General features: G+C 45.3%; 1 protein-coding gene across 3 annotated transcripts in view; it reads right to left on the reverse strand.

Moving 5' to 3' along the window:
- The window catches only part of KIAA1549 (KIAA1549 ortholog), a 133733-nt gene extending 122243 nt beyond the window's left edge, over positions 1-11490 (reverse strand). For 2 of the 3 annotated variants that reach the window (XM_052667833.1, XM_052667832.1), the window contains exon 1: positions 11223-11490. In XM_052667833.1, the coding sequence (XP_052523793.1) occupies positions 11223-11325 (103 nt within the window). In that variant the 5' untranslated portion in view covers positions 11326-11490. The remainder of the gene's footprint in view (positions 1-11222) is intronic. The other variant, XM_052667830.1, reaches the window with a different exon arrangement.
- Positions 11491-25611: the final 14121 nt, after the last annotated feature.

The raw sequence follows: 25611 nt of genomic DNA on the forward strand, positions 1-25611 counted from the left end.
ACATGGAGTAACGGCCTAAAACTTCAACATAAGAAGCTCCATACTATCATGTGGAAGAACTTCTTTACCATCAGGGTGACATAACACTGGACCAGGTTGCTCAGAGAGGTTGTGGGGTCTCCTTCTATGGAGATATTCAAGACCTGTCTGGACACCTACCTGTGGGACTACTGTAAGGGTACCTGCTTTGGCAGGGGTTGGACTCAATGATCTCAAAGTCCCTTCCAACCCCTGCAATTCTGTGATCTTATTCTGTACAATGAATTTTTGTCTCTGCCCGGTATCCCTCAGACAAGACCGTGACAGCGACATGCTACCACACTGCCTGTCGGTTCCACTGCTGGCTCAAGTGCTCTGGCAGGCAATAAAACAGGCCTCATGTTGTTCCTTTAACTCTTCTGCTAACAGAAAAGCTGCCAGCACCAGGAGCCAGCAAGTTCACACTCAGAAAACTTTGCAAAACTCTGCTGGAGCTGATGAATGTGCATGCTACAAAATACTTTGTCTTCAGTGCTGACAAACAGCATTTCCAAATCGTGTCTCACACACGGTACTGTTGAACCAGGCAAGAGAACAAACATATTCACTACCTAGTTAGTGCTGAAAGCCACAAACTGCAATCCCACCACCTCCTGGATGCTGGAGTCAATCATATGAACGTTTCTTACATGAAAAGGGAATAACCATGTGCTCTCAGAGTTGAATTAACTACTTGAAAATATAGAGAGCCACTTGCCTTCCAGAAAATAAAGCCATCACAAACAGCAATACAGACATAGAAAAACTACCAGTAAGTGATCACATTTAAATGCAAAAGGAATTGCTGTTAAAATGAAGGTTTCCCAGTAGCAGCTACTTAAGAGCAAACAAGCTCTAATGCAGTTGCTTCTTAATAAATTAATTTCAGAGTAAAACAGGGCTGTGGTGCTGTTCCGCCAGTAGCAGCTGAATTTTAAAAGTTTCCTGCCCCTCTTTCACATCCCCAGATGCTTGTTTGTGCCTCCAGAGGTGCCAATACAATTGTTTGCATGACTGTGCTCCAAGCAGAGTTCAGGAAATATCCTGCTTACAGGGCAAAACATAGTAAAAATATTCCAGTGAAACACTGTTTAAAATCACAGGGTATATTACAGGCATCCAAAAAGCTGCAGTGACAAGCTAGGAGAGAATTAACAGCAGCATCTTAAATTGGATTTTCCTCTGCATGGTGTAACAGAACCACAGCTTTGGGAGAGGGAAAATCAGTCACGTATGGCAAGAGACGGCACTGCTTGCTTCCTCCTCTCTCATTTTCCAAGTCTTCCCCAAACAGAAAAAAAAAAAACCATGGACAGCCTTGCAGAGCTCATTCCTAATGAGCTCTACTCTCCTCCTGAAAAGCTTCAAATATATAGCACAAACCAACAAAATGTGGAATCAAGGTGGTTCCCCTCTCCCCCACATTCCCTATGACATTCTCTCCAACAGACTAACTGATAACAAAGATCACAGAATATATGGAAAAAAAAACAAAAGGATTTTCTTCCAAAGTGAGAAAAAAAGGGATGAAAAGGATTTGAAGTTCACCACATTGCACAAAACAAAACACATTAACACATACATGAAGAGAAACCTTTTGGTCATGTGTCTCTGCTTGAAAAGCATGCAAGTATGTAGATTGCTCCAGAAGTAAGGTCTCCTGTTTGTTTCCATGGAAACTACAACAGATACAAAGAGTCCAATAACACTCAGAGCAAATTCCCAGCTACAAAACACTATTTTTTTTTGACAGTCACCTGCAGTAACTATGCGCTTTCACCAGCAGTGAACAAGAGCCAGCACATCACACTCATGTCAGCTCAGTGGAGGTGACCCACTGTTGCCACTGCCAGGACTGAAATGCGCCTCCACCACTTCACTGTGCCACTGTTCGGATTCCATAAATGTTCAGCAAGCATCGACGAATGTCAATGGCTGCCACTTTTTCCACACAGAGGAACTCAAGAAGACACATCTTTGCTTCATACACTTCCATAACGGATGCCAGTGAGTCAGGGTGCCTCTCTGCTGCCATCTGTAACATGACAGCAAAACATGACAGAATACTGGGGAGGGTTCAGACTCTACTACCATACCACCCACAGCTGACTCTGACATTGTGGGCCAATGTACAAAAACAGGAGGCGTTATTTTCGGAGCAGCCCTCAGAGATGGCAGAGCTGCAGTTTAAATCCTCATCAGACCTGCAAACACAGCATGAAATTCTATCCTCAATTTAACAGCTTTACCTTCAACATATTTGAAGCATCGATTAATCCAATCCCAAAATTTGGAAAGGATGCAGTGATGCCAGTTTTCGAGTGCCTAGAATTGCAGCAGCAACTCAGGAAACACCTACAAATTCTCAGTCTTACAGAACACCTAGATAAGAATTATACCAAAGTATAATACCACAGGTTATAAAGATATCTGTCGCAGTTGCCTACTACAGATATCTAAACAGAGCTTTGCCCATTTGGTTCCCCATACTATCAGTATCCCATAGATCACCATTCAACTTTTATTACACTGCAGCCTCACTCTAAGCACTGGGTGCAGGTTTGGGCACCACAGCATGAGACGAACACAGAACTGTTCGATAGTGTCCAAAGGAGGGCTACAAAGATGAAGAAAGGTCTGTAGGGCAAGGTGTGCGAAGAGCAGCTCAGGGCTCTGGTTTGCTCAGCACAGAGGAGCTGAGGGGAGGCCTGATGGCAGCTGCAGCTCCTCACAGCGAGCGGAGGGCAGCGCTGAGCTCTGCTCTGTGTGACAGCAACAGGGCCGGAGGGAACAGCATGGAGCTGTCAAGGGAGGGCAGCTGGGGGTCAGGGACAGGGTCTGCAGCACAGGGCGCTGGGCTTGGCTCCAAGCTGCTGGTGTTCAAAAGGTGTTTGGACAATGCTTTCAGACATAGGGTCTGATTTATTGGTAGCCCTGTGTGGAGTCAGGTGTTGGACTTGGTGTTCCTTATGGGTCCCTTCCAACTCAGGATACTCTATGATCCTCTCCCTCTGACAGGCTAAGTTCACGCTCCTCTACATCAGAAACACACTGTTGTAGACACTGCAGAATTACACTGGTATCAGATCACTTCATGATGCATCTCCCACGAACAACAATTAAACAAACAAAACACAAATACTACCAAACAAAAAAACCCACCCATGTGCAAGCGCTCTACCATAGGTATAAGCACAAATCAGTCCCGCATTCCTGAGCTTACTTGTACATGCTACATAAACACCTGCTGCTCTGGGTCGTTGCTTTGACTACTTCAGACAAACTATATTTAACACGCACTTGTGCTTTTCACTTATCCCCCTCCAAATAATTCAATCCACAAGGATTGATCTTAAACACGCTGAAGAATTCCAATCGCTACCCATTTAACTAATCCATATCTTTCATCCACCAGCAAAATTCTCATTTGTTCTCACTCTCTCAATGCTAAAAATAGAGAACCTCAAAATAAGACTTTGTGAAACCAAGTCCACTTGTTCATTAGCAACATGACTTCTGGTCTATGACAAATGCAAGTAGGAGCAGGAACTATTCACTCGAACCAAAGTGTCTTCATAAAGCACATTCACTCATGTGCCTCCATTTGGACGAAGTACATTTTTCTGGTTTCAAAAAATTTTGTAAAAGTCATTTAATGTCAAGTTACATGTTATGTAATTTAATTATTTAATGCCAAGAGCACAAGATTTAGACGTTAGCTCTGAGTTTCACACTACTTAGGAATAACAAAAAGTCACACAGAACATTTCTTAAGCGTCTTACCTAAATGACACTGATGTTTGCAAGGAGCACATGATACAACTTAAGACTGCATTCTGTTCTTCAGAAATGCATTTTATTTCTGAATGTAAAATAACGCAGCCACTCTGAACTGCCAGTGCTGTCTCAAACAGTAGCAGCAAGTTTGGATGATGTTTTTGGCTCATTCATAAACATAAAAACAACTATGTTGTTTTCATAAATATGAAACAATCTTGTTAGCATTGATTTCAAGAGCTATCTTCTCCTGACCTGAATAATTAAACTTTGCATACAGTAAACAGGAGCAGTAAATACCAAAGAATCAAAAGAATTAATACTCCAGGACAGAAACTGCGTTCAGCTTTGTTTCTAAGTTAGTTTCTAATGCTCCCAGGATTTTAAGAAGATTATACTTTCAAGCGACACCGTCTACTGGGAATGCAGTCAATTGAGAAAGAAGCAAAATGGATTTACATTCACCCTGCATTCCTCAGCTATCCTGATCCTTCCGACAATTTTTATAGCTCTTAGAACCTTGTTGTAGTAGAAGCAGCAAAGTATCCACTCACAGAATGTGCTAAAAAGACGAATGAGATTTATTTTCTTTAAACTTCCTTGCTTGTTTTATCCAGGGCTAGTACATTTCATGACAAAAACTTGACTATTGTATTGATTCTAACACATTTTTTCCCCACCAAGTGACTATAAAAAGCACATGCATCAGGAAAGAGTGCATGGAATAAATTATGTCTTTAAAAAAATTAAACCTCAATGGCTGGAAGCCCAAATCTGTTTCATCTTTCAGCTTAAGGACAGGAAGTAAGGTCATTGTCAGCTTTTAATTGAAAACATTTTCAAACAAGACCCCTGGTCTAGATTGGGATCTGGTTCTGTGACATGCAATGTCTGTCCCAATATATCACACAAGTTAGTCACAATTCACCATAAGCTCTAGCTCCAGTTTTAAATAGAGACATACACCAGAAAAGTTGCCTAGTTGGAACCTATCTAGCTGATACAATCACCTCCCTTCTATTTGAAAAGTAACTCGGCTGTAAGAGGGGAACAAACAGAAGGAGATCTTTCTCACATACAAAGTGATATCAGTTGGATTTTCTTGTTTGTATGAAAATGCTCAGTAGGAAAGGAACAGTCACTGTAGCAAAGGCTGCATAACATTCTTTGCTTGCAGGTACAAAAAGGAAGCATTAGAAAACTCTACACGTAAAATTAATCATTCAGAAGTTTGGAGGCGTCATTACTAAGGCTGCCCATCAAATCTCAGTTTAGCTTTTCTCTGCATAAACTTAACGGTGCAGTATTTAAGCACACGATCACAGATGGTTTCCTCATGCAAACAGCGCACAAGATGGTTTTCAGTAATGCACAGATATTGGCCCTATGCTGCACATCTGCACATAACATTATTTGAGAGCCTCACAAACAGGGCTGCAAAATTCTTCAGGAGGTCACCTAATCCATCGTTCTACACCACCGTGGAATCACTGGTGCAATGCCCTCCTGCTAGTTCATTATTTCATCTGCTCCTGTAATTCCAGTGATGGATTATGTTACGGCCCCAAACCAGAGCAGGCAGCCAAGCACTGCACACCACTCTCAGCATCCCAGTGAGGGCTCTCCTGCCTCTGGGGAGATCCCAAGAGTTTCTCTCAACACCAAGGAGAGCATGCTGAAGCCCACAGCCACATGCCCATGGGCTCTAGCACAAGTCATGCTGCTCAATCACCTTCTGTCCCTCTACTCATAAAGACCTGCTGCAGAGCCTGCTTGTCATCCTACCACTGTGCAGGACTGGAGCCCCTTCAGAGGGATACTGTTATGCACTCTCCTTACTGAAAAGCATCTGGATTTTCAGGCTCTTCTTTGATTGTGTTGCCAGAATTCCCACTCCTTCCTTGCTGGTAATGATTAATGCCAATTTTGGCCTCTCACCTCTTTCTCAAACCACAAGACCAGTTACACTGTCTTGACCAGATGACTTAAAATCCATACAAAACCATACACGGGGAATTCATAAAAGTCAGGGGGAAAAGAGGACAAAAATGCAGGCAGGGAATGCAAGCTGGAATTGCTAAAATGAGCAACCATCAGTTCTTTTTGAGAAGATCTGATTTAAAATGAAACAAAATCCTACTTTCACTATGAAACAGCATACTGCTTCCAATCTGTAATAGTTAACTTATGCTAAAAAAAGTTTCAATACAGTAAATGCCAATAAACACCACTACCTGCTACTTCATTTTTGCTTATAAACAGCATTTCTTAAAATACTTCTCTGAGAACTGCAGCTAGGTTAGGCTGGTTTATCGTCCACTGGATCTTTATTGTTTCAAAGACAAAAGTCTTTGGCTTCCTGACGACTTTTCTTTTGTGCTCACTGTTATCGCATGTGTATATTTCTTAGTCATTTCTTGTCTGATTTTCAAAATACACCTAAGAAATTGCACATTACAAATGGTGAAACTATGAAGCAAGGTCAAATTCTGACTGCCTGACTTGAAAGATTAATAAATATTTAAAATCACATGCTCAATATCTATTCAAGAACAGAGTCCTCTTGGCTCCTATTACAGTTGCAGGCACTCAGCATTTCTGCAACACAGATCCCTTAGGTATCCACTATACGAAGAACACACAGCTAGTGACCACCTGTGGGAAGCTTGCTTTAAACCACTCACTCACATCACACTGGAACTCTGCAACAACAACACAGGTCAGTTATCTAGGACAGCATTTAACTACATTAACAGTGAAACCTTTTTTTTTTTTTTTTTTTTTTTTTTAAATGAGAGACCACAAACAACTTCCCAGTTGCCTTCACCTCACTTATTTCACACCTTCAAACATCTGCCACAAGAACAGCAGGAGTCCCATAGATAACTTCTCCATTTGCTACTCCCCTCCCATCCTTTCAGCAGTTAGCAGTTTTGTATGCTGGATATGGTCCTGTGGGCACAAGGGTATACACACGCATAAATATTTGCAGGTGTGTATATTGCTATACACATTGTTTATGCAGATACACACATCATCACATTAGTTGCCCAAGGAAGCTGTAGATGTCCCATCCCTGGAGGCATTCAAGGCCAGTTTGGATGGGGCTCTGGACAGCCTGATCTGCTGGGTGGCAACAAGCAGACTGGAACTAGACGATCTCTAAAGAGCCTTCCAACCTAAGATATTCTGTGATTCTATGATTCTGTACGTGGATATACATTTTGTGATCATACAATTATAGCTGTACCACAACTTATGGGCACAGGAGAAATTTAAAACTGCAGAGTTTTTTTCCAACATTTAATTTTGCCTTCACTGTCTTTATATGCTGCTACCTCTCCACGTAAGAAGTTCCCCAGTTTTTTTTTTAAAAAACTCTGAAACTCCTTTCTGAGAGAGGGCTGAAAGACATCCTTCCACAAAGATTGAAGGAACAGATGATCACACTCTTGAATGAGAATAAGAAAGTTACAACACTCCAAAATTACAGGTTTTCTGCCAAATTCTGGAGAAAGCATCCTAGAGCAGCTGGTATACACACCTCTATATCTAAATTTCAAGACTGATGCCTTCAGCTGTATCTCTTCCAGCACTGTCCCAATGCTGCATCTTGACTACTTCTGACTCCGCCTATTCTGAAGTGGTTTTGTTGTTGTTTTCTTTTTTAAACCAAGTCCATTTACATCTCCCGGTCTGACAACCCCATTTCTAGGTCACACCGATCATTTCTTCTAGGATTTATTTCTGTTTCCCACACCCACAGATGTATTTCCCAGCCCTGCCTTCATCTCTTGCCTCATAGTGTTCTCCATCTGCCAGTTGCAGTCTCCTGCCTCTACACCAAAAGAATCATAACCACAGCATCATTAAGTTTGGAAAAGACTTTTAAGATCATCCAGTCCAACCACCATCCCATCCCCATCATGCCCACTGCCTACATCCCTCAGTGCCACATCCACATGGCTCTGGAACACCTCCAGGACGGTGACTGCACCAGGCTGCACCAGCCTATGCCACTGCAGCACCGCTCTTGCTGAGAAGAAATATTTCCTAATATCCAACCTGAACAGTAACCAGAGAAGACCTGCAGATCTTTCTCTTACTGCCACTGCTTAACTAACACAAATCCCATGCCAGCTCCTTTTAACAGCCATCTCTCCTTTTCCCTTTGGGTCCAAAGCAGTGCATACCACCACACAACGCTGCACCATGAGGCAGATCTCCAACCTCCTCAAGGAAAGGAAAGTACTCCATTACATTGCACAGACAAGCAGAGGCAGGCAGGTACAGTTCTTAGCCCTGAAGTTTGGCTCAGCCCCTCTACACTTTCACAGGGAAGTCAAGTCTCACATACCACTTTGGGCTGGGATGAAAACAGGTGGCACACACACCCTGGTCAGTATTAGGAAACAGATCCATGAGAACTGGATACATTTCAGTTTTATCAGACAAAGAAAATGCATCATCTCTGTCACAGCCATGCGTGCCTAAATTTGGTTGTTACAAGCAATTAAAAAAAAGTCACTTTCAAAGCAGCAGCAGAGAAAACATCCCCTTCAGAGCTGTCGCAATATGCCGAAGCCTAACTGCATGCTCTAAAGCATAAGGGTATTACAGTCATTCAGAAAAGAAGCTGGCAGAACTCAAAGCAAAAACTATTGTTTCCCCTCTTGCCTCAGCATCAGAAGTTGCCGAACTCTTTCAACTGACATTTTGGGAAAAAAATAAAAAAAAATAAAAAATCTTCAGCCCATAGCAAAATGCATAATTCATAAGATTTCAATTGAAACCATTGAGTTTGTTCTCAGCTTTCCTCTTGGAAAATCTCTGCAGCAAGGAGCAATGCTCTGGTGCCCAAATTCTCTCACAGCAGGAAGGCCAGCACTGTGGAGGCCTCCCTTGTCACCGGCACACAAGTCCTGGGCCTGCCAGAGGAACCTGAGATCCTGCTGCACAGAAACAAGTGGCCCTCACCAGATAGTCATGACTGAGTAGAAAGCAGCACCAGCTTGTTTAGAACTCCAACTTCTTGGAAGGGCACGCAAACAAAAAACACATTTCCTCTGGCAAAGCTACAAGCAGAGCTTGCGAGCACAAGGTTGCCATAAATAAAGCAAGCACAGCACTGGCTTAAAGGGAACCTTCTGTGAGGAGGAACTGAAGTGAGCTGGATGAGCTCACCTGGCTACTGGAGACATGGTGCCAAGCCAAGTGTCTGTAATATTTGTAGAGTTACACTGAACAAAGAATGTCCTGAAACTGTCCCACACCGCACTGCACACTGCTCCCCACCTGATCGAACATCAAGAACAGCACTGGAAGAAATCAAGGTGCAACGCTTTCGGAGATGGATAGGGTTTATTTTTTGGGTGGTCCTGTGTAGAGGCAGGATTGGGACACAATGGTCTTTGTGTGTCCCTTCCAACTCAGGTTATTCTATAGTTCTCTGACATTCACAACTTGCCTTTGGTCTACAGGTCTCTGAGGAGATGCACAGAGGCTTCTCAAAGCCCGATGCACAACTTCCCTCTCTCGCACAGAGAACAGTGCAGCTAAACGAGATGAACCATCCTTGGACTCAGAAACTGTGCAATGAAATGAAAGAAACAGCACAGCCCAACCACAGCAACACAGTGCTCACAGAGCCTGCCCCAACGCTCACACGCCAAGCTGCTCAATACGCACCTATCTGCATACTGGGAGCTTGGCATCTGCTGAGTGGTGCAAGCCAAAACCCTGATTCAGCAACATGTGACTTTAGTGGGAGCTGGATCAAGCGCTCCTAAACCCAACTTGATTTATTACTTCATTTTCTTAAGCACTGATGTTCACTTCGCTATTTCAAAGCAGGTTTCTCCAACAGCCATGCCACTCCTGCACCCTGTGCTTCCTCTGCACAACCCCGGACTGGAGTGCTCCAGCTGTCACTGGAGCAGCAGAGACCAAATGGCACTGATAAGCAGTGCCTAGCACTCAGGGACGGTCCTGTAATCTGCTCGCCAATGAGGTGAGCACTGCAGAAGACCAGCACACATCTCCTCTTTGGTTCATAACACCATTACATCACCACAACATTCTGAGGCTGAAGAAGCAAGTAGGGTAAGAGTTGCCTTAATTTTGTAAAGATGATGGGCCCCACACAGACAAAAAGCATGGTGAGAGTGTGATTTATGAAACATTTCAGCTTAACCAAGACAAGAAAGAAATATGCTTGTCCGCTGCTACCTGTGGTCTTCCCATCTTTGCAATCAATGGACCATTCCTAACACATCTCAGACAAGCATCCTGTGAACTGCAAGTTGGCTCAGACACATCAACATGCTACAGCTGACAATACATGGCTCACATGTCCAGTGGGAAAGGACCAGGCAAAAGTGATGCAGCGCGAGGCTGTGCCCTGCACCAGGCGGGACACCGTTGCCCTGCCAGAGCCCTGCTAGGTTACATCACATTGCTGCTGTTACACAAGGAAGCAGCACTTTCTGCAAGCTCACTGAAAGCCTCCACAACTTGTGTTTAAGCACTACTGAGTGACAGGCAAACAATTCAGCAAAAGCCTTCACCGATTTACTGTGAAACTCTAGGAAAAAAGAAAGCCAGCTCTTGTGTTAACCTCGAAGGAGCAGAAACAAACCAAATAAATCCCCGATTTTGACACCTCCTTTTCTGAAGCACAGAATCTTCACATAGAGAAAGGAATCTCTGAAGCTCACTAGAAGCCACCAGGCTCTGATTGTGTGTCCCTGCTCGGAGTAGCCATCAGCATCACAGAACCAGGCACACTTGGTACTGCTGTCCTGAAATAGTTCATAGAATCACAGAACCATAGAATGGCCGAGGTTGAAAAGGACCATAATGATCATCTACTTTCAAACCCCTGCTACGTGCAGGGTTCTTAACGCTATTTTGATGTTGTCAGAATTGTATTACTTTCTACCCGGCATACACCAAACAGAAAGCCCACAATCGCGACAAAACTGCCTTTACACACAAAGAGTTGGCTGCCGCTTTCACAAAACCCGGCGTTCAGAACGAAGCACCACGCTGCGGGAGAGGAACCAAAGGAGACACCTCAGCGATGAAGCTGCCTACTCAACCACAGGCAATTCCGCCGTCACCAGAGAAAACGGGGGGAAGAACAGAAGAAAGGAGAGCGAGCGGTGCCGCTGACCCGGGCAGTCCTGGGCAGCCCCGCGCGCCTCCCGCACGCAGCGGCCGTTCCCGGCCCGCGGGACTCGGGGCGAAGCGGCGCCGCAGCCTCAGCCGTACCCTGGCGGCGGGACCCCCTCCCGCGTGTCGTGCACGGCGCAGCGGGGCCGGGCCGCGCGACGCGCCCCCGCGGTACGCAGCGGGCATTGTTAGCAGCGCGGCGCGGCGAGGCCGTTCAGGGCCCCGCACACCTGCCGGCCGCCTTTGTTCCTTACCTGCAGCGGGAGAGCCCCGCAGCGCCGGCACGGCGAGCAACAGCGGCAGCAGGGCGGGCAGCGCCGGCCGCCACCGCGCCGCGAAGCGTGTCATCCCCGCCATGGCACGGCGTCAAGGCATCGCGGCGCCCCGCGCTTCCCCGCGGGCAGAAAGGGCTGGGCGGGCTCGGCGGCGCCTCCCGGGCGCATCCGCTGCCGGCGGGGGTCCGGACGCTCTCCCTCCCCGCTCCCGGGCGGGCCGCGTAACCGCTGCGGCCCTTCGGGCGGGGGCCGGCCCCGAACTCGCGGCCCCGCGCCCTGCCCGCCTCACGCTCGCTCCCCCGCCGGCGGCGACGCGCGAGCCCCGGCGGAGGCCGGCCGGCGGCGGCGGCGAGCGCAGCGGGGCCGCCCGCCACCTGCGCGCGCCCCGCCGTCCGCGTCTGCGCGGGAGCGCGCTCGCCCCGCCCTCTTCCCCGCTCGCGCGGGCGGGCGAGGTGGGGCCAGGGCCGGCCCCGCGGCAAGGGGGGAGAGGGGCGGGGCGGGGCGAGGCGTGAGAGAGGCCCCGCCCCGTGTGGCCCTTGGGAGCGGGCGCAGGCTGGGGCTTGTCGTGTAGGTGTCGGTGTCCCTTTGTAAGTGGCGGTTCGCTCAGCGCCTCCGCTAATGAGATTCCCCACTTTCATTCTCTGAAATAACCTCCCGTCTCACGTTAAGGTTCAAGCTTCGCAGTGTCTGTGCCTGCAGTCTGTGTGTGTGGGGCGCCTTCATGGCAGCGCACGTCCCACAGTTTCAACACTGGCTGCAGGCTTTCCTCCAGCTCCTCTTTGTGTAGCCTGCAGCTATTTCTCCAATGTGCTTTGTTAGCCAGAAAGCCCCATTATCCTGGGTGCAACAGGAATAGTGATAGAGGACAGGTTTCTTTGCTTACAGCTTCAAACTTGTCTGGGCAAGAAGCTTGGTGTGAGTCTGCAGTGTGTGACTGCAGTTTGGAAGGCCCAACTGCATCCTGGGCTGCATCAGCAGAGAGGCTGCAGCTGGGCAGCGGGGGGGGGATTGTTCCAATCTGCTCTGCCCTCGTGAGGCTCCATCTGGAGTACTGCATCCAGGCCTGGAGCCCCCAGTACAGGAGGGGTGTGGAGCTGCTCAAGCGGGTCCAAAGGAGGGCCAAAAAGGTGTTCAGAGGGACGGAGCACCTCTCCTGTGAAGACAGACTGAGAGAGTTAGACTTGTTCAGCCTGGAGAAGAGAAAACTCTGGGGAGACCTCATTGTGGCCTTCCAGTACTTGAAGGGAGCTTATAAGCAGGAGCGCAACGACTTTTTACATGGTCTGATAGTGATGGGACAAGGGGAAATGGCTTTAAACTAAAAGAGGGGATATTTAGGCTAGATATTAAGTGGAAATATTTTCTCTTTCAGTGGCGAGGCACTGGCACAGCTGCCCAGAGAAGCTGTGGTGCTCCATCACTGGAAGCACTCAAGACCAGGTTGGATGGGGCCGTGGGCAGCCTGAGCTGGTGGATGGCAGCCCTGCACATGGCAGGGGTTAGGGCTTGGTGGGTTCTGAGGTCCCTCCACCTTGAGCCATTCTGTGGTTTTATGATTGTGTGATTTTATGTCTCTGGTCTTTTTTTTGAATTTTCTTCAGGACTTAGAATCATACACTCATAGAATTGCTCAGGGTGGAAAAGACCTTAAAAATCATGAAGTCCAATGACCTAACCATACTATCCTAACTAGCAACCCTCCATAAATCTTGTCCCAGAGCACCACATCCAAACAGTTTCTAAACACATCCAGGGATGGTGACTCAACCGCCTTCCTGGGAAGCCTATTCCAGTGCTTAACAACCCTTTATGTAAATAAATTTTTTCTGATATCCAACTGAAACCTCCCCTGGTGCAACTTGGGGCAATTTCCCCTTGTCCTGTCATCTGTCACCAGTGAGAAGAGACCAGCCCCGCTCAAGCTGCAATCACCTTTCAGGTATTTAAAGAGAGAAATAAGGTCTCCCCTCAGCCTCCTCTTCCCCAGACTAAACAGCCCCAGTTCCTTCAGTTGCTCCTCATAAGACATATCTCCAAGATCTTCACAAGACTCGTTGCCCTTCTTTGGACCTGCTCCAGCACCTCGTTGTCCAGTACATCTCCACCACCTCCCCTCTGGTCCTTCCCACCCAATGCAGATGCACAGACTAAATGCTACAGAACAAGCACAAACAACCAGAACTTTTCCCAGATCCCCCTTGAAGAGACAAAGTGCTGGCACTTTGTGAGGGTGCATTCTTCCTTTGGAAGAGCAAAAAAACTACCAAAACCACAATTTAACAGGCTTCTAACAAGTATCTTAAGTCAAGGATGGCAGTCACTCACAATACCAATTTACATATAATACATATTTATAAATAACACAAGCAAAGATCTACATGAGATTTCAGACTGCACTAAAACAGAGCTGAAAAATCACAACAGATTTTGCTAAGACATTAACACAGGCCAGAGATCCTGGAGTTAGCAGCTCTCACAGGCTTCCCTGAGCTGTCATTTGCAAATCACACAGCCACAGTTTTAATTAAGTTCTGCTCCACATCTTGCAAATGCAGTCATCACAAGAAGTGAACGAATTGGAAAGCAAGGTCTGTTCTTTCCTCTGGCACCTTGCTGTGGTTTTTGGGAGTGCACATCAAGAAACTGGCAGCCCTGGTTAAAGGGGGAGGAGAGGTGAACTCCTGTAGCAGTATGGCTAGCAAGGATTATTTATGTACTGCTGAACAACTTCCCATTGTATGTGCACCAGGAAGCTTTTGGCATAGCTGAGCCTTCACCACTGTGATCACTGTTCTTGTTGATCACAGGGGCAAGGCTGAGGTTTCAAAAAAACCAAAAGGCTGTGCAAGCTATGGTGAAATTAGCAATGGCAGGTTTCACCTGGAGAGCTTGCTTTGTCAAGGACGTAAGGGAAAAAAAAAAAGGAAAAATCACACTTTGGATAGAAATCTCAGAAGTGAATACACTGAGTGGGACATCTGAAAGCCAGAGACCCTCAACAGTGGAAGGGAACACCCATGCTGCAAAGACAGGAAGTGTATTTTCCTAGCAGCTTGCTTCTTGTATTGCATGCAACATCCACAGTCAGGAACATGCTTCTCAAAACAACACCATTTCCTGGATGCTGGAGTGCATCAGAGACCATCAACATTATTCCAATAGCATCAGACTGCTCAGTAATTTAACCTCCAGTTGTTGTTAGTTTGAGACTGAGTGAGAAGAACTACTGGTGTGATTTTTGCCATTAGCAGATCTTATTTATGTAAAAATAAATAAATAGCTAAAAATAAAAATTGTTTTCTCTTTTGCTGCTGCAGAAATATGTGAAGAAACATGCTGTGAACAGTCCAATAAAAAAGCATTGGGAGGGACATGTTCTAGCTCAGCTTTGTGAGGACTTTCAGACAGATCATTATGTTGTTCCCAATGCTCTCAGACATCTGGTTTTCTTATCGATGCTTGTGTCTGAGGGAGCAAGTTTTTCTCCTGTTTGTGACAGATTTTCTCTTACTTTCTTCAAAGCTGTGTGCTGTGGAAAGTGACACGGTAAGTGATGCAAAAAAGACCCAAACAACTTCCAAATCAGTAGGGTCCAGTCTTATCGTGCACAGCCTTCCTATTTCTAAACTCCTGTGCTTTGATTGACCCAAACCTGTGCTGTGTGCTGCTCCTGCCCTGCCTCTCTTAACTAGCCAGCAAAGTATGGGGGCCATAGACAGCTGCTGCCTCCAGAGGAGAAGAGGGCCACCCTCAAAAAGCTCAGGTTGACAAACCAAATCACTTTGCTCTAGGCAAGGAGAGTACAGCAAAGTACAATTTCTGGGTCTCAAAGTGAAATAAAATGTAAACTCTGTTAGGATGTAGATTTTGTACTTGTGTAGCTTAGCAAGAGAGTCCTGTATGGTATCGTAACTGCATGTAACGCAGCACTGCAAACTGACATCAGGAATACGCACATCGGTATCTGAATGTTCCGTAAAAAAGGATAAAGGCAAGAGATTCATATGTGCTGCGTTTTCAATTCTGAGTTTCTAAGCTGAAGAAATAATATGTAAGTCAGAGAAACAGCCTTTATAGAGTCAAGATGTCTAACAAATTGCTTTCCTCTGCATTTTCCCTAAAAATTCACTGGGACATTAGACAGGCTGCCCAAGTGCGTCTCTGCTTTGCTGGGAGCCTTGTCATCCTTTTGCAAATATCTCAGACCATTTAATCCAGTTCCCAGACTTCTGGTGTCATGCCTGCAACAGCCGCCTCTGAGAAACAGCTTCATCCCACCCTTCTTCAGGATCGCTGCTCTTATTGTTTCTTCTGACTGCTCCACTTTGACTGCACGCCAAAAACTTTCACCTTCAATTCCTGTCTCTTCCATCCCTCTGCAGAACTCTGTTCAAGTTAATGGGCTTGGTGTTGTTCTTCTACTGGAGGTATGTAACTCTCTAAGGCTATGGTTCATAACTGCAATCAACCCTGACCTTAGCTGTTCTGAAAATATCATTTTATAACATGCAGACATATTATACACAGAAATTATTGCATTGCAGACTTATTTTGCACTGTCAGACTGTCCTTCATCGTCACTCACTGAGCAACAGAAAATAACTCCGCATATACTTCATTAACTTGCCCTGTTAAAATTAACCCATTTCAGGCTAACACAGTATTCATCACGACAGCAATTACGTAAATTTGTCTGAATTATGGAACAACAGACAAAACTGAGCAAGCCAGATCTTGTCTGCAGTACATTTGAAACTTGAGTAACATTCAAGCATGGTGAATTTATATAAAATAACATAGTGTTCACTAAAAAGGCCCTTTATGCATACATCCATTAAACCCCTCCCACAAAGCAGAATCAACAAACCTTCTTGCCTCTTTATGCAATGTCAATAAATACTCCCCAAAAATATCCAGACTTTGCAAAATCCTTCTCCACATCTGTTTCCTATCATCACTTCATAATTCAGGGTACATCTCCCATTCCGGAAACCATTTGGACTTTGTATAAAAAGATAAGGCTTCCTCCTGTCTGGCCCAGATATGGCTTATACCAACAATTAATCAAAAACTATTCTAATTTACAGAATGAAGAAAACAGATCAATTGGTATTGTAGACTTGGAGATCAGTGCTTTTGGAAAGAGGAGTATCTAAGTCAAACAGTCAAGGAGTAGATGCTTTGCCAGATTTCCCTAGGAGCAGCCAGAATGAATGCTTTGTAAGTCTTGCCTGTGCCATTAACCTCTAGAGAGCTCTTCCTCCTGATGACAGATGATAGCAGCTTGACCCTCCTGAGATAAACATTGTAAGAGCTCCTTTTCCTTTCTTCAAGTCTTGCTTTGGTTTCCTACTGCTAATGATTTCTGGTCCCTCCAGAAGCTACAGCACCAGGCTCCCTCCCATCACTCCCTGCCACAAAATACTCCTACTTCTTTATCTACTCTTTTCTTCATCCACATTCCTCTTCCTGCCTTTATGGCACCGTTAAGACCTTTTCTCCCCACTTTGCTTTCCCATCTCTCAGTAAAACGCCACCAGCCAGATCTCTGTAACGCAAGAAACTTACTTGGCTACATTTGAGGCCCCATACTTCACATTATTCTTCAAACAGCATTATCCCTCCCCAACCACCCTTGTTCAGCACTGAACTCTGCAGTCAGAGCTATGTACAACTTCCTGCTCCTTTCATCGCTTTCCTTCCTTTCAGAACACAAAGCTCACAAACCCTGCTCCGCACACCAAGGCCCCTTTGTATGCAGCTGAACAGAATAAGCCAGTCCTTCACTCTCTGCTCTACACAGCCCAAGTCCAGACTCCAGCTTAGGAGCCAGCTGGTTCACCACTGCCTCAGGAGGTGTGCACCAGGAGGTGTGCAGCATGGTGCAGCTGTGCTTAGGAGCAATCAAAGCCATAGGACTGGTAAGCATCATAAAGTAACACACTGTTCTTAAAAAGCACTTATTGACAAGGAAAGAAGAGTTTTTTGAGGGCAGTGTTTGAAATGGAAATAGTTTATCTTGAAAAAAGAGGAAGTTTTAGGATCTCCAGATGCAGTTTCTGCCAGTGGGATGCACCACCATTCTCTTCTGGAGTTGCAAGGCTCAGGTAGGCAGGGCATGAAGCAGGATCCAGGGAACAGCATTGGAGGAAAGGCTAAATGTGTTGCTAAACTTAGGACAGAGAAATGTATGGGAACCTGCAGCACTGCTGAGGTGCTTCTTTCCAGAGTGCAAATGCTTTTTACATTTGTGTTGGCTACAGGATGCTGAAAGGGTATCTTTCTTTGCACTCTGATACAGATTTAAAGCTAAAAAAAACTAGTTAAGGGGCTGAATTGCTGACCACAGATATTCAAACTGATTATTTGATATCATTACATTCAATGTTCATCACAAAATAATTACAATAATTTCATTTCCTACAAAAAATAGAAAGAAGAGTAGAGGAAATGGCTTCCAAATCCCACAGAAGCCACCTCTGGAATCAGCTCGTGTAGGGGCTCATCTCAAACACTGAAGTTGAGTGGAGGGTAAAAAGTAAAAACTAAGGAATTAAGACAAAGGAGTTTAGGACATCTCCCCCAACAACCTTAGCCAGGGGAACACTGCGGGATCAAATAATCCTATTGCAAGGAGGAGGCAAAAGGGCATGAGCTACAACTGCTGCCCACAGTCAGTCAGGGCTGCAAGAGCAAGCAGCCACAGCTGGAGCCAGGCTTTCCTTCACCAGTTCTTCCCAGTGATGCTTTATGCCATGTTAATTTAAGGTCAGATAAAGGATACGCTAGTAACGTCCTTGCCAGTGAAAACCACAGGTTAACTATTGAATTCTGTTTATTCACTTACTGTTTTACAGAAAGTTTCTCTTTGAAAGTCTATTTGAGAAACCTGTGAGATTGGGAACAATATTTGGATGTAGCTCTCGTAGTTAATGGAAGTCCTCTGTGCTGTCTGAAACCAGTTGTGGTTCCCTTTTTAGCGCATTAGTTGAATGTGTACACTGGGAATATTTTACTTTGTTTTATGTTACTGCAATTTGCAAAAATTACACTAATAGCCCAATTTCATGCAATTATCTGAATGCAGAACATTGTTCAGCTGAATTCCCATAGCCGAACCCTATTGCTTCCCTTGGCTGTCTCGCTTTCAATTACGATCCAAGGTCTGCACATCAGATGAAATGCTACCATTGTTAAAATTGATCCTTTCTTTAAAAGTTATTTTCAGTGGTCTTCTGCAGTACAAGTTGTTTTTATTGTCTGCAACCAAAGGCACTCTAAGGAAGTCTGGTTTTAACATCACAGGCCTGCAATACACATACTTTAGCTAGAGAGGTCTGGTGTGTTATTGTGGTAATAACGCAGTTATGTTTGCACCATAATTGTATCTCTGAATGTCTCTTGAGCTGCCTATATGGGGTGAAGTGTGGCTTTGTGAATACACAGGGGATGGAGAAGAAAAAAGAAAAGCCATGTACAGAATTACATCCCTTTTTCCCTTCCATCTATACCAGAGCTATGGTGTTGGAAGGCAGGCAATGCAAATTGTTAACACCACGTTAATGCCAACTTGGTGGTCAAGGCTAAGCATTCAGAAATGATAAGGCTGGCACCGACTGCAAATATCTGATTTTTTTTTATCTTTTCCCTTTTTGGAGCCTTTACAGTTCACATCTTCATGTTTTAGTCCACAATCCAGAAAACAAATTTAAGTTTGTTTTTTTTTTTTTTCTTTTTAAGTCTATTTCTTATCAGATCACATGATTTCAGGATCTGAGACTTAAAGAAAAATAGCAAAGATGTTGTGACCATGAGAGCTGGTGATAACATGCTCGCTTCCCCAAATCAAGTTAATGCATTAGCTGAGCCAGCCAACCCACCCCTCTTGAAGGGGGCACAATGTGTGATAATGCCACACTGTCAATACTCTTACCTGAAGCCCCAGAAGGCTTGTCTACAGCTCTAGGATGTCCCTTTCTGTTTCTGTTCCTCTGAAATACTCACCCTGCAGCTCATCATTTTGGCTATAGACCTCTCTTTTTTGATGGGATGAAACCGTTCTTACATCCACTTTGGAAAGAACTCACATTCCTTGTCTCACCCTGAACAAATTTAATAGATCTTTTGAAACTAGAGTTATGTGCACACATCTCTTTGAAACTCAGTCTCTGAGCTGTATTTCTGTGCTGCAAATTGAAAGATATATTACACATTTCATGATAAGATAGGTCAGACATCAGCCCCTGGCCTTCCTTGTCTCTCTCCTCTGTCTATTAAGAAGGCTTCAATAACTAGGTCTTTTCCTGCAGATGGATAATGTTAGAAGAAATGAATCCCAAGTTTCATGCCTCATTTTGGGTACCCATGAATCAAAATAACAAAATTAAATTCCTTTTTGATTTCCTTTGCCTTAAATATCTTCCACCATTTTTCTTTTCCTTCCTTCCTTCCTTCCTTCCTTCCTTCCTTCCTTCCTTGCTTCCTTTTCCCTAAAGGAGTAGCTGCCTCTCCATGCAGTGAAATTATAATAACTACACATTTAATCTGACATCATTATTCAGATCTCCAAATGACCTTTGTTGAAAAAAAGGAGCAGAAGACATGATAATTTGGATTTGAACAGGGTGAAAATTAAGCAGAGAAAGAGGAAGAAAATTCAACCAAGCAAGATTGCATAAATAAATAAAGTAAGGGAGCGACAAAGAACAAACTCACTGGTTTTGACTTTGCGTGTCGTCGTTTATGTACTAGTTATGGTCTCACATCCAGATGCATGCACGTATATTAAAGAATCATAGAATGGCTTCAGCTGCAAGGGATCCTTAAAGTCCCAACTCCCATGCAATGAACAGGAGTGCCCACCTACATCAGGGTGCTCAGAGCCCCTCCAGCCTGACCTTGACTGTCTCCAAGGATGGGGCACCCGCCACTTCTCTGGGCAACTTGCTCTAGTGCTTCACTATTATATCCAATCTAAATCTCCCCTCCTTTGAGACCATTTCCCTTTGTCCTATTACAAGAGACTGCTAAAGACTCTCTCGCTTTCTTCTTATCTCTTTCAGTAGACATTGAAAGGTCACTACCTTCACTATTACTCCCCAGATCCTTCTCTTCTCCAGAAGAGAATATATACCCCATTACTAGTTACCTGTAAGGAATACATCAGCAAGCAAGGCAGTTTTATTCCCCCTCACTTTGGCTGGCACGCTGTGCAGCACTCCAGCACATGGCCACAAAGATGCATCACCGACACGGTATTCCACTCATGAGCACACAGTGTCAGCCCAGAAGAAAGTCTCAAAGAACATAAATTTCAGCATGTGCTGTATGCCAGCCTACTCCATCACAGGCACCAAAGAGTAAAAAATATGTATCAGCTCTCTAAGGAGCCTTTCATTCTTGTTTTCTCAGAACTGCCATAGCAGCCAGCTCCTCGCAGAGGATCAGACACATGTAACAGCCCGCTCCCTTGTGCAGGGAAGCACTCACAGGGTCGGTTTCCTGTCATTAAGCTGCTCTGAGAAGCAAGTGATAGCGATGCAGGCCTTGGCAATTATTTAACACGGTGATCAGACAGCAATAAGTGGACTAGCTGCCTTAATGCTGCAGTGCTTCCTTCTCACATGACTGTCTGGAAATTCTGCTGCCCCAAATCTGTGGTCTCCAGTCTCTGTAACGTAATGCATCAGCGTTGTGTCTGGGGTACCTTCACAGCAAGGCACAGTACAGTGTGCTCTCCAGCACTCATGCACTGCATGCACAGGTGTCACAAAAGTTTGTGTCGAAATTGGAAAGGTTACTAATTACAATTCTGATTTAACCTTCATGTGTCTTTTATAACTTGGCAATACCCATGTTTATATATATATATATATATATATAAAAGCACATACGCATTTATACACAGACAAGCATTTGATGCCCTATTTTTGGAGCAAAAATCAATACTAGTTGCCCACTGCCAAGTAGCTTACCAGAACATGTAGCTGTGAAATGCTGCGCTGACAAATAGTGGTGTGTGAGACATAGAGAAGAAAAAAGGAAAATGCTCAAATGGAGGCATATTTCCATTTTATGCTTGCAAAGCATTGTATAAACAGAAAATTAGAAGGGATCAAAATCCACATTCTTAGTGCCCTGAAAATTATATCTCATCATTATAGTTCATTACACATTTTTTAAAAGGCTCCACCTACTCTCTGGGACTAGAAATCTTTTAATAGCGTGAAGTTAGTCAATCTCTCTTTCATTAATATTCATCCCTCTGCCCCAGTTCTTACATTTCAATCCCCTGATGGCAACACGCTGCTGCTGCAGCACAGCACAGGATGGAGACCCTTCTGTGCCAGCAGCACCCGCAGAGCGGGGAAATGCGCTGAGCAAATGGCACGGTGTGCAGCCACCACTCTGCCTGCTCTCTGCTAATCCCCTATGCACCTTTGGCTCACCCTCAGCTGGGAGGGTATGTTCTGTGTCAGGGATGGCAGGGGCTGGTGGCACACCCGTCCTTTGTTTTGCACAAGGCGTTTTAATAATCTCGGCCAAGTTGTTCAATCTTCTCATCTTTCGCATTATAAAAAAGGCCGCATTTTATAAAAGGGAGGCGATGGTGCTTCTCTTCTTCCCGAGGGTTTCTTACAGCTATTCAGCTTCTGGTTCCCATTCAGCACTAACTCCGTCTCTTTATGCAGCACCACGCTGGGATGTGTAAACTCAGCCCGCAACAGTCTGCAGGCAGCAGGGACCATGGTGATCACCTCACCCCGCTTCCTCCAAGATTTCTGTCAGGGATTCCTGCATGAGGCTTTTGGTTGCCAAGGAAACAATTATTAATCTTTTCCATCCCTCTCCTCCCTTTCCATTTTGTCATTCCTTCTCTCAATAAAAAATTGCATCCAGTCTCCTGGCCCCAGCTTTAACGTCCTTGCCTCCACCCTGCAGAGAGAAGGGGAAGGGTGGGGAGGACTCCTGGCAGGTAGCTTAGCCTGAAGCTCACCTCCTAAACACTGCAGGTGGACGAACCCTTTGAAAGCGATTCTCTCAGCTGCACATGGCTAATCAAACACCGCATTGTTTGGCTCATGCAGGACGTACTTGTTTCTTAATTTCCCAACAGTGCACCTCTTGATATATTTTTGGTATCTTTCCTTTCACCACAGCCCGAGCTCTGGCAAGGTCTCATGCAGAAATGCTTTGGAAAAAAAACGCACACTTTGTTGTAACGTGCAGCTAAAAAGCAAGCAACAGTGAGGAAAAGGAAAGAAGATGGAACAAGATGGAAAATGGTGTAGAGGGAAGATAGAGAGCAAACAAACTGCAACAACTAGAAAATAAATTAGAGGCAGTCAGAGCTGAAGGTAAACTTTTGGAGTTTTAGGAGGTTAAGCTCAGGTAGCTCTGGGCACACTGCAAGAGAGCTGTGTGGCTCCCCAGAGCCCATTGAGTCCCACCTCCAGAATTTAGGGCTCCTGGCACTCACGCTGATTTCATGGCCTGAAAGGCAGCTGTGATTGGGGCGGCTAACTGAAGGGCAGAAGGGTGTCTCATCAGCATCATTCAAAAGGCAGTCCCTTCAAATTTGGTGGAATGGTATCAGAGTAATCGTTTACACAGTGTGCACACCAAGGAGGATAAACATGACGACATCACTGGAACAGGTTGTCCAAGGAGGCCGTGGATGCCCCTGCAGGCATTCAAGGCCAAGCTGGATGTTGTCTGAGCAGCCCGGTCTGGTGGTTGGCGACCCTGCACATAGCAGGGGGTTGAAACTCGATGATCATTGTGGTCCTTTTCAACCCAGGCCATTCTATGATTCCATGATTCTGTGACAACTGCAAGGGGGGGTTGTTTGCGTACACATGCGTGACATGACAAGACAGTTCTGAGGATGCACAGATGTTATGGCGTACTTACACCAGTGTGGAACTACTCTGTGCACATCTGGTGGGTCTGGCACCAGGGCCTGGTCCTAAGCCTTGGGACATGGCTATGGCACTGCTCGCTGTGAGCCTGGGAGATCCAGGCCTTTGGGCCACGTGTTTATTTCTGTAAGGTGCAACCTCTGAACATGCATGGAACATACAGTGGAATCCCTGAGAGTTCTTCTGCAGCAGGCATTCACAGACAGTTTAGGGTGGTTTGACAAAAGTAGTAGGATAAACCTCCGTATGAAAAATGATGGAGAAAACAAGTTATTTCTACAAACTTCAGCAATGTCTCAGTTTTTCTGCTGGCTATTTTCCTGCCCACTTGCCTCTCCAGAGGAGCACTAGAAAGAAGCAAATAGGAGGAAAACAGTGAGAACATACCAGCACTGCTTCTGTTGAAGCTGTTGAAGAGGCATAGTGGACAACATCTGCCCATGTACTTTCAGGCAGGCGAATGTTAACTTCTCCTAAGTCCAGGAAGAATACAGAAGGCCCTGAACTGCTGAAAACCTCAGCTGAACCAAGAGGAATGCATGAACAGCAGAGATAGGAAGGGCCAGAAAAAGTCAGCCATTTCAAGAGACATGGGTTTTGACCTCGACTTTGACCAGGTTTGTCTGTGTTCAGTAGAAGCTATAAAAACATTAATGTTTTATAGTAAAACCAATGTAAAAGTATTTTTTTTGTTGCTTGTTTCTGTTTTCAGCTTTCCTTTGACTGATGAAAATCATCTTTTAGTTTTCAAATTGTTCTCGAGTCTCCTAGATCAGCTGTTAGTACACTGTACCATTATGGTGTACAGCAGAAGCTACTACTGGAAAAGAAAATTTGTCACCTGGGGGCTGCTTTCAAACTTAGAAAACAGTACCAAAATGTACTTTACCTGGAGGCTGCACAATGCAAATGTAGCCCAGGCATTAGGGGAAAAAAAAAATATGCCAGTAGCATCTATTCATATTTTGAGTGCTGGCCTCAGCCGACGTAGAGAAGACTACATGGAAGGAGCAGAGTACATGGCTGGCATAGATGTGAAATGACTGACCGTGCAGGCTGCCTCACCAGCCCGTGCTTTCTCTCCTCAGCAGTGACACACAAATGTGAGAACTCATTATTCCCAGATAAGAACAGCAACAGCAACTAACAGCCCTAACAAGGAGAGCAACAAAAATCTGGTGAACCTGAGATGAATGCTGTCATCTGACCCGAACCGCACCCAGGCAACGCTGCCCAGCTGCTGCCTGTGCCAGGCTGCTGGCAGGGAGCAGGTATCAGCTTGCAGAAAGAGAGCGGTCTTGCTCCGAGCAGAAATGCTGGCCAGCCACCTAGCTGGTGAAATAGACCCGGGAGAGCTCTGCTCCTGGATGTGTAGTGTCCAGGAGAGCCTCTGCTGCTTGCCTCCGTGACCAGGACAGGTCCTCTGCACCCTCAGAATCCATAATAACTAATTTCTCCAAATCGTCTCCAAGTTCTTGGATGATTCAGACTTGCCAATGCCATCCACAAAGCTAAAACTTCCCACTTGCAGCTTTTGTCTTTTCAAAACCAAGCAATCCCCTGCTATCAGGCATGCCAGATCACTGCATGACTGTCATTGGGACTGTCTCCTGTCCTAGTCGCTGCCAGCCCCGCTGTTATCAATAGTGATTCCTTAGATCATAGATTAAATTGTTACATCAATAGATTAAACAGCTTCCTAATATGTAGTCCTAATCTCCCTGATTCTCTCTTGGGCTCCTGGCTGGCTCTTTGAGGTCTGTCAGTTGGCCTCTTGTGGGAGTACTGATATGGCAGTGTTTAGCTTTAAAATCAAAATGCAGCACACTACTTACATGCTAACAGAGTTTCATGCACATTATCACTCTGCAATTACCTTTGTCAACCAAATATAAAAGCAGAAAATCACGTTTGACAAGTTTGCTTGTAGTTACCATAAAACTGTGTCAGTGGCATTAATCATATTCTTTCCCTTCACTCTTTCTCAGCTGAATCCCACACAGGCTTTCCTTTACTTTCCCTGAAACTGAGATGAAGGTTGCCAGCCTGCAGTCACTGGGCTCATTCTTTTGGGAAAAATTAATACTGTCTTTTGTTCTTCTTTGTATCATCTTCGTTGTGATGGACCTGGCCCCACTTTTCTCTGCTTCTGCTCCAATCTCCACAGAGCAGCACATCCTCTCTGAGAAGCTCAGGGGAAGGGCTCACTCCACTCAAGCTCCATTCAGCCTCTCTCCCTCTGTGTTCTCACTCACAGAGTGCTGTGGAGCTACCAAATGTATGAAACTCTGCATTCTGGGAGGGCAATAGAGTCTAGTGAGGGTCTGCACATTCAGGCCTCCAGCGCTGTGCGTTGTGTTGTGCTGTCCCACAGAGACACCAGGCTGTCTGAGCAGTGAGCAGACGAGTGCTCCTAAAACTTTGTTCCAAAGGCTGAGCTGCTGCTG

This window comes from Tympanuchus pallidicinctus, unplaced genomic scaffold (assembly GCF_026119805.1).
Source record: "Tympanuchus pallidicinctus isolate F22 unplaced genomic scaffold, pur_lepc_1.0 scaffold8, whole genome shotgun sequence".
Classification (NCBI taxonomy): Eukaryota; Metazoa; Chordata; class Aves; order Galliformes; family Phasianidae; genus Tympanuchus; species Tympanuchus pallidicinctus.